The 10,034-nt window shown below is 47.2% G+C and overlaps 1 protein-coding gene across 5 annotated transcripts in view; it reads left to right on the top strand.

Moving 5' to 3' along the window:
• The window catches only part of Wdfy4 (WDFY family member 4), a 275,656-nt gene that overhangs the window by 226,873 nt on the left and 38,749 nt on the right, over positions 1-10,034 (top strand). For all 5 annotated transcript variants that reach the window (XM_013033730.1, XM_013033733.1, XM_013033734.1 and 2 more), the window contains 4 exons: positions 3,137-3,179; positions 4,908-5,027; positions 7,018-7,135; positions 8,428-8,537. In XM_013033730.1, coding sequence (XP_012889184.1) covers positions 3,137-3,179; positions 4,908-5,027; positions 7,018-7,135; positions 8,428-8,537 — 391 coding nt within the window. The remainder of the gene's footprint in view (positions 1-3,136; positions 3,180-4,907; positions 5,028-7,017; positions 7,136-8,427; positions 8,538-10,034) is intronic.

Genomic DNA, 10,034 nt, shown 5'->3' on the forward strand with positions numbered 1-10,034 from the left:
CCCCCCGCAAAAAAAAAAAGAAAGAAAGAGTACAACTTCCAGCCAGATGGTTTGTTGGCCAAGGTCTTTTGGTGTGTGATCTAACCCACCACTTCTGAAAGCCAGTCTTCTCTGCCAGCCTCTATAAAGCATTCAAATTCTTGGGCTCTGGCTTTGAACCCCTCCTCACTGCCACCCATTATTTCAGAGGCCTAGGTCTAGGCCAAGTGGAAGTGTCGGTCACTTAGGGCTGTCCCAAGGAGTCGGAATACAAGTATGACCATGAAGCCGTGTGTGTGTGTGTGTATGTGTGTGCACATGTGTATGTAAGTATATATCTCAGAATGAAGAAGGATCAAACTATTAACTCCCCATGGAGTCCTGATATAGAGCTAGTCTCATTGTCATCACCTGTGTGAGAGGGGCTGGTGGTAATGCAGGTCGCCCAGGCATGTGGCTCTCCAGTGTAGATATTGTGTTCCCTATGGGATCCATGGTAGGCAGGGTAACCTCCTTGGTTCTCCATGGCTTGAAGCTCCTGTCTTCTTCTGAACTCAGCTCCAATTGTGAAAGGGTTCAGACTTTCATTCTGAAACTCAAGGAAGACTCCCCAGAAAAGCCGGGAAGCACCTCCCACTGCTGTCCACTGGACTGACAGAGAAGGTGCTCCAGCACACATGTTGCCATTATTTCATGATCTCTCAGAAGGGAACTGGGCTGAGTGAAACAGGTCTTCATCAGAGCAGGTCCACATTCCTCTGCTTTCCAGATAGAAAAGAGTCACCTCCGATCCTCAACCCCTGATACTGGCTTCTGCCAGAATCACACCAATTGGAGTCATATGTGCTCACTCCTCTTCCAGACTCAGGACCATCATTGTTCTCCCACGCTGTATATAAAAGTTACACGCACAGTTCAGGGTCCTGACATCTTAACTCGAACTCCCCTAGACAAATGGTGGGTGTTGAATTTGGGTACAGGGTTTCTTGACTACCACGCCAGATCTGTTTTCTGCACAGCCTCTAGTGGCTCATGCCTAGCTACTCAGGAGGCTGAGATCTGAGGATTATGGTTTAAAGCCAGACAATTCAGGAATGGCCATTAGGCTCTAATCTCCCTAAACCAGAAAAAAAAAAAAACTGGAAGTGGAACTGTGGTTCAAGTTTTAGAGCACCTGCCTTGAGAGAGAAAGCTAAGAGGCAGCACCCAGATCCTGAGTTCAAGCCCCAATATCCTCTCTTTCTCTCTCTCTCTCACACACAGAAAGCCACATCTAACATCTCCAATCTAAAACATAACTGATAATGTTATCCACTCTTAAAAGTCACTTAATCATCAGGTGTATACAGCCCTTGCGTGGACCATTTTAAGAACTCTGTCGTTGCTCTCAGATGACTGGGGTTGAGAAACAAGACTGTAAAAAGTAGAACTCACTTGTCCCCTCTGATGGTGGTATCTTTCCTTGCTGGTACCTGAGAGCCTTCCTTGGTGTTCATAGCTGATGTTATAACGAATGGAGTGACAAGTACTTTTTTCTTCTGCACATCATTCTACCGGATCTCAACATCACAAATGACCACAGGCAAAGTTCTAGAACCTTCTTTGGAAGGAAGTGTAGCCAAGGGTGGCTTTCATTCTCTGGACCCTGAATGGCCACACTTCTTACTGTTCTTGCTTTTGTAGACTAGTAAGACTAGAAGATTTCAGCAGGCCATGTCCAGATGCTCATGGTTCTGGAGGGCATAGGACAGCCTTGAGGGTCCTTGAGGTTCAAGGTGGTTCAACCCACTGTCTCCAGCATAGGCTCTGCCGTGGTTCATAGGACAGCCTGCTTTGCAGAACTGGAGCAGTGGCAGGGTCACAGACAAAACTAAGACTCTTCACTTGAGTCTTCGCATCTAGTGGAATAAATTTGACAGTGGTGTGCCTCTGCGTGTGGTTCTGGTGGTGGTTTGCTTGGACTAAAATGGACCCAATAGTCACTTTCTCTATTGAGGAGGAAGATCTTATTCCCACCTTGGGAGATGCCTTCTGTCTATGGAAAAAAAAGTCTACCAAGGAAAGAATTGAATGCAGAGGCGTAGGGAACCCCAAACATGATATATGAGGGACTGTGCTAGGATAGTGAATGGGTGCTCCTCACTGGGGGACTGGAGCAGCCAGGCTTGTCCTGAGACCTGGGGCATCCTGACAGGCCCGGCATGGTAAAGGAGCATGTGGAAAGTGGGTCTGGATAGGATGTGGCAAATAGCATAAGCAGGAGGAGAAGTGGTTTGGTTTGGTTTGGGCCCAGTCTTTTGGATAGGAGAGTTTCATGGAGACAGACGGGGAAGAAAACACCTGGGAAGGGAAATGTGGGGCACCAGGGAGGCTGAAGAACTGAGCTATATGTTGGTGAACAGAGGGGCACTTCTGGTGGACAGGGCTTCTTCCTCATGCCCTTCTTAACATTTTTTTGTATGTGTGTGCCAGTACTAGGACTTGAACTCAGGGCCTTATGCTCACACTTGGCTTTTTCACGCCACACTGGCATTCTAACCACTTGATCCACACTTCCACTTCTGGGTGTTTGATGGTTAATTGCAGGGGAAGGAAAGTCCCTAAGACTCTTATATACTATGGGGGAAGAACATACAAAAGAAACAAAAAAAATCACATAATACATTATAAGTACATTAAAACAACAGTTTTTGATGGGCTGATGTTAGACCATGATCCTATCTACAGCTTTCGGTGACAGCTGAGATTATAGGTCTCTGATACCACACCAAGCCAGATGTTTGCATGTTAAAAATTATATATGTACATTCAATGTAAAATGAGGAAATGGGAGGCAAGACTGAGAGGTGGCACCAGAACTCGGCATGGGCTGTGAATGAGGTTCCCCTCCCCAGCCTCTGTAGGGAATATCTTTATAACTGGAGGCAGCAGCCTGCTCTGGGGTTATGTATAAGGGATGGTGACTGCAAAAACCCAGTCTTTATGGGCAGGGCAGGACAAGAAGCATCTGCACAGTGGTCTCACTGTACTGACCCTAAGGGCTGCCAGGAGCTTCTATATGTCTGGTGCTTTCCACAAGGCCCCCAAATCCCTACCTCTCCTCTTCATGTTCATGTCTTGTGATAGCCGGTCACCACCATGATTTTCTGTCCCACAGGAGACACTCCAGCTTCGACAAGACTATGCTACAGAGGTGGCAGGTACGATGCTCCTCCCCCTGCACGGGTACTAACCAGGAAAGAGCTCTGTCCCAGTGAGAAGATGGGTGTGAGTTAACTAAGAAGGGTTAAGAAGGGAACCATGTGCTGGTGGCTTATGCCTGTGATCCTAGCTGCTCAGGAGGCTGATTTCCATTCAAAGCCAGCCCAAGTATAAAAGTTCATGAGATTCTTATCTCCAATTAAGCACCAAAAAGCAAGAAGTAGAGCTGTGACTCAAGTGGTAGAGTACTAGTCTTGAGCTAGAAAGCTCAGGGACAGTGCCCAGGCCCTGAGTTCAAGTCTCAGAACTGACACCAAAGAAAAAAAAGAAGGGAACATAGGATTTTCATGTACCAAAATGCCCAAATCTCTCCCTGAGAAGATCTCAGGCACAGACAGTGAGTCTTGATCATTGGAGTCAGAAGGGTTTATGTATGTGTATATGTGTGCTTACACTAAGCACCTCCCATCCTTGAAGAGAGAGGCACTTTCTCTCTCTCTCTCTCTCTCTCTTACTCACTCATACACACACACACACAGACACACACACAAACACACACACACACACACACACACACATACACACACACACAGGGGAGTCACACACATCACTTCTTGTCCTTTAGTCAGCCTGAATGGCTGACCGCAGTCCAGGCTTCTCAGGGAGAAGGGTCCCACAAGAGGTAGTCCCGGCGATGATGTGGTAACAGCGTCCTTGCTTGCCCCTGACATGCAAGTCCTCTCCTGAGGAGCACATGGAGGGAAGGAGAGACTCTGAACACACAGGTTTCCTGTTGCCGGTGACAACCGAGCTCCTTCACTGCATGGCTTCGGCCACTGTTTCCCAAATGCCATCCATGTGTGACTGTCCATCTGAAGGCCTGTGGGCCCAAGTGCCGGACTTGGCCTTCCAGACAGGGCTAGAGAAAATTCCATTCTCACAGTCCCAGGGTGAGGCGGGTCACCCAGCCCATTCATGGAGGCCCCTTGCTCTGTGTCCATCATGTCTTTCCACTTGTTTCCCTAATAATTTATTTGTTTATTCCTCTATTGGCAACACTAGGGATTGAGTTCAGGGCCTTCCGCTTGCTAGGCAGGCATTTTACCACTTGAGCTCTACCTCCAGCTACTTTTTATGTCTTGGTGATCTTTGAGTTAGGGTCTCACTTTGTGCCCAGGCTGGCCTGGCTGACCTCCTATTTGAGCTTCCCCATGCCTTCGACTGGTGTACACCGTTGTGTCCAGCTATTGTGACTTCCTAATAACTGAGATAAAAGGAATGCCCAGCCATGGAGTGAGAATGAGTCTCTCCAGTTTTGATGCCCAGGCTGGCCTCTCTTTTAGCTAGAATGACAGACTTAAGCCACTGCACCTAGTCTTATTTTTTCCAACTCTAAAAGGGTCAAGAGTAAGTTGATCATCACATTTATGCTAATATGAGTCGGCTTTCAAGGATCACATTGGTGTTAACACAATGTTTTTATTGTGGGTTGCTGAGCTGCATTTTCATAGCTTCCTGAGTAGATGTGTTTTTGTTCATGTTGAAGTCAGTGCATGTGCCTTGAGTTGGCACTAGTTCCAACACAGGATGTGGGGACTAGCCTACATGCCACTTGCCTGACTTCCCTATTGAGCCAGGGACCCCCACCGAGGCTAAGGGTTAGGTCCCTGTGGCCTCAGCGGGTTCTCAAAGATGATTGACAGATCCCTTCTTTGTATCTTTGGTAGAAAAGGGAAATCAGCAATTTTGAATACCTCATGTACCTCAACACGGTGGCTGGCAGGACCTGCAATGACTTCATGCAGTACCCAGTGTTCCCCTGGGTTCTGGCTGACTACACCTCAGAGGTAAGACATGGCCACGAGTACTCCATGGCCTTCTGAGTCTTTCTCAACCCAATCACGGAGCATCCCAAATCAGCACGCCGAGGCTCAGGTGCTGGGCCTGGGTTCCAGTCCCAGCCCTGCCTGTGGGATGACCAATGAGACTAGCGTGTGGCTTATGTGAACCCCAGAAGACTTTCTGGCTCTCTTGCCCATGAAGGCAAGTGCTGTCTACTGAGGTGTCATCAGGAGCTCACCCTGGGGGGAGAAGGGCTATAGCCATGTGAGACTGGTTGTGGGACCTGTTCCAGCTTATACAGAGGAGGGATGGATAAATAGAAGAGAGGGAGTAAAAAACAGACTGAGTTGTAGGTTGGTCTTGTAGCTTGACTGAAGTGACTAAGTGAGCTCCCTCTAAGATGTGGACCGAGATGCATAGCAATAGCTAACAAGACCAGCTTACCTATCTCTTTTCTTCACCCTGAACCTCAGCAGGCAGGGGGAGGAGGAGGAAGGAATCTGCACAGCTGGAAAAAAGGGACGTTTGTGGATTTCTGTGCGGAGAGGCAGCTAGGCTCAGAGCAGGGGCCTGACTGCCTGGGTTGTGGTCAGTGGAGAATAGAAGGTTGTGGATTGAAGGCTCAGAGCAGCCTGGCCAGTCCTGCCTCAGATACTTAGATGGCGGAGTCCAGGATTGGAGAGAAGGAGACTTGGTCTTCCGGAACATCCCCACTGAAGACAAAAAATGCAGCAAAAGCAGCCACAGAATGCGGCTTTGTCACACAAAGCCAAGACCTTTCAAACAACGCTATGTTAACTCCCATCTGTGTCAAGTGGGGGTTATTTTGTTAAGTTCTTTCTGTTTAACCAATACCTTGTGTTTACAATTGTGGTGAGTTGGTGTTTAGAAATTGGTAGATTTCACCTAAAAACCTGGAGTTTCAGTATGCTTTGGAACAGCAGGAGGGGTAGCAACTAGAAGTCTGCTGACCAGCAAGACTGGAGGCAGAAGCTGGAGTGGCCTCCTGCATCCCTCCCTCACTGTTGGGGGCTGACGATGGGCCGCATCCTCTCTCCCTGCCTGGCAGCTGTGTGTATTTGAAGTAACAACCCAGTTTTAGAAGACCTGTGCTGATTCACCACTAGTTGAAAGAGAGATTTGTAAAGAAACACAAACCCAAGAATAATCAACCTCTACTAACATACAGACATCTCTGCTTCCAAAAAAAAAAAAAATACTCACCTGAGTACCAGTGGCTTACATCTAGAATCCTAGCTACTCAGAAAGCTGAGATCTGAGGATCACAGTTGGAAACCAACCAAGCAGACATATCTAGGAGACTTTTATTTCAATGAACCAGCCAAAATCTGGATGTAGAGGTATGGCTCAAGTACTAGAGTGCCAGCCTTAAACAAGAGTGCCAGACCCTGAGCACTGGCACACAAAGAGGACATCTGGCTTCAAGATCTTCCTGTCCCCACAATGGGGTGTCCCTAAGGTCGGGGATTGGGCTGGTATGACACACCAGCAGTGTCTACAAGGGAGGGGGCCTACAGAAAAAAGAGAAAAATGAAGCCGTCCCTCTCATTTCTTCCCCAAGACAGATGTCTTCCAGCTTCCTATAAAATCAGTTTGGTTCTGAGCAGGGACCTTGAACTATTAGAGGAAATGATTTCATAAGGGCAGGAGCCAAATGCCTTAGAGGCAACAGGAATTCGTAGGGAAGTGTCTTTTCAGTAACCGGTGGTCATGTTCTGATTTGGGTCAACTTGGAACAGGTTCAGTGTGAACTCAATCTTCCCCTCCTCTCATTTCCCATCTCTCCCCTATTAAGTCTTTGTGGATCACTGGCTTTGGGACCATAAAACTCTGGCTAGCCAGCTAATCACCAGAGGGGGGGGTCAGACCAAATGATAATAAACCAATAAAAAGAATCATAAAACTAAAGAGCGTGACTCCTGGGGCACCAGAGGGCTGTGGGGAGTTAACTCCAGCTGCACATCTGTTTTTTAGACATTGAACTTCACGAATCCCAAGACTTTCCGGGATCTTTCCAAGCCCATGGGGGCTCAGACCAAGGAAAGGAAGCTGAAGTTTATCCAGAGATATAAAGAAGTTGAAAAGACTGATGGTAGGTAGATCCCAGCTCTGTGTGTGTGTGTGTGTGTGTGTGTGTGTGTGTGTGTGTGTGTAGTGCTCTTTATCTGAATGCCTTGAAATGATATCATGTTTCAGGTGATCATACAGCCTACAGATGACTACAGCTGGACAGTGAACTCTCTAGCCCAGTGGTTAGCACCTTGATACATAGGAGAATCACCTAGAAGAACACCTTAAAATTAGTGAAATCGAGCCAGGTGCTGGTGGCTCACACCTATAAGCTTAGCTACTTAGGAGGCTGAGATCTGAGGAGCTTGCTTCAAAACTAGCCTGAACAGGAAAGTTCATAAGATTCTTATCTCTAATTAAACACTAAAAAGCCTGAAGAAGAGCTATGGCTCAAGTGGTAGGGTGCTAACCTTGGGCACAAAAGCTCAGGGACAGCACCCAGGCCCTGAGTTCAAACCCCAAGACTGGCACATGTGCATGCACATATATGCACACACTAGTGAAATTAATACCTCCCTTCTAGAAATTCTGATTTTAAATAAGTCTGGAGTATAGTCCAGAATGGATGACTCTAATATCCCACGGATGGAATGGCATCATGTTAATAGTGACTATTCTTTGCCAATGAGTACACAGAGTTAAAGGAAACTAATATTTGGTCAACACTTTCTAAATGCCAAGCTAGGCCAATTTATGTTTATATAGATAGTGGTCTAACCCAAAGGGAAAGAAATTGAAACCCAGAGAGTCCCAACAACTCTCTTGACATCTCAGCCTTGTAAATGGCACAACGTGTGTGTGTGTGTGTGTGTGTGTGTGTGTGTGTGTGTGTGTGTGTGCGAGCGTGGATGGGTGGTTGTTGGTGTGGATAGGAGTACTAGGACTTGAACTCAACATTTAGGCACTGTTCTTTAGCTTTTTGCTCAAGACTAGCACTCTACTATTGTAGTCACACCTCCATCTGCATTTTTAGTGGCTAATGGGTGATACGAGTCTTTCCAGTCCAGGCTAACTTTAAACCTTGATCCTCAGATCTCAGCCTCCTGAGTAGCTAGGATTACAGGTGTGAGCCACTAGCACCCAGCCACAGCTTGTATTTATCTGGCTCTAGAACCTAGTTCCCAAATGCTGTCCATCTGTACTTCATTCCCATATTGCCACGTTCACGTGCCATCTGTACTCCTATTGTTTTCCTTGAAATCTACTCACTGCTCAACTTAAGGGAGTGTAATTGTTAAATACTGTTGTCAAGTACAGGGCGCCTGCTTGTCCACTGCCTGCCGTGTGCAGCCATGTCCTGTCCTCTTGTTGCAGGAGACATGACTTTCCAGTGCCACTACTGCACGCACTATTCTTCAGCCATCATCGTTGCTTCCTACCTTGTCCGGATGCCGCCCTTCACCCAGGCTTTCTGTTCTCTGCAGGTGAGATCCTGACACTCATTCTGCACATGAGCAAGTACATGCATGTGTATGCGCACGCACACACACACACACACACACACACACACACACACAGTCCAATCACAGACCAGCTCCTGGGCTCTGTGAGGATGGGGCTACTCTAGTAAAAACTCAGTTCTTAACCAGTGATTTCCCCTGGACCTAGTCTCTTGGGTGGACTCTGATCCATGCAGACTGTTCTTGAACCACCCAACAGACTCTTGCAAAGATACTCTAAATAACAAAGAAGAAAAATGAAGAAAAATAAATAAATAAGATGTAGTGGAAAAAGAGAGCAGGAATCTTGGAGTCTAGGATAGGAATCGGTCAAAGATGAGAAAAACAAACCCAGAAGGAAAATGAATATGACTCCAGACATCAGAATACATGCATCTATGCAGTATAAGCTACAAGGCTCCAAAAGGACTAACAAGAAATTTGAACACTGAAGCAAGCAGCTCACCCAGAGAATGAAAACTACCCCCCACCAGCTTACCCACCGTGAACAAACCAGCATGCCAGTTGAGGACTGCCAGGGTTTTGCAAATAAAAGCACAGGATGCCTGTGAAATTTGAATTCCAGATAAACAGGGAGTTTTCAGATAAACCATGGCTTATACTAAAACAGTTATCTATTGTTTATCTGCAGTTTCAAATTATCTGGACATCCTGTGCCTTGCTTGGCAATTCTAAAGAGCTAGAAGGGAGCCAACCTGACTACCAAGTGGGTGTGGATGGTGCCCAAGACCTGTGGGGTTTTAGAGGCAGAGTTCATGTGGGCAGCATTAGGAAAAGGCTGAGAGACTCCTTGACGCTCCTCCCCTGAAGCTCAGCCTGGGATCCTGCATCCCAGAAACCATTCTCCTAAGGCACAGCTTGGGATGGGGAAAGCTGCCAGGTAGGCCAGCCACAACCTTCTGGCCCAGCTCATTGCAAAGTGAATATACTACAGGGCTGAGCACATGGCTGACCCATGTACTTGGTCCTTGTGATGGTCCTATGGGGAGGGAGGCCTGAGCCACACAGACAGTGGGCCACTGGACACACTGACTGGCTTTAGCCTGAGCCTCATCCTGGAGAAGCATGAGTGTCCTACAAACTGTGGCCTCATCAGTAAAGTCCTCCCTCCTTGCCTCCCTCCCTTCTTCCTCCCTCCTTCCCTCTGTCCCTTCTTTCCTTTCTCTTTCTCCTTCTTCCTTCCTTCCTTTCTCTCTTTCTTTCTTTTCTCTTTCTCTCTCTTTCTCACTCTCCTTTTCTCTCCTCTCTCTCCTTTTCTCCCCTCTCTTTCCTTCTTTCTCTTTCCTTTCTTTCTTTCTCTCTCCTTCTCTCTTTCTTTTCCTTCCTTCCTTCCTTCTCTCCTTTTCTCCCCTCTCTTTCCTTCTTTCTCTTTCCTTTCTTTCTTTCTCTCTCCTTCTCTCTTTCTTTTCCTTCCTTCCTTCCTTCCTTTCCCTCCCTCCCTCCCTCCCTCCCTCCCTCCCT

The sequence above is a fragment of the Dipodomys ordii genome, unplaced genomic scaffold (assembly GCF_000151885.1).
Source record: "Dipodomys ordii isolate 6190 unplaced genomic scaffold, Dord_2.0 Scaffold176, whole genome shotgun sequence".
Taxonomy (NCBI): Eukaryota; Metazoa; Chordata; class Mammalia; order Rodentia; family Heteromyidae; genus Dipodomys; species Dipodomys ordii.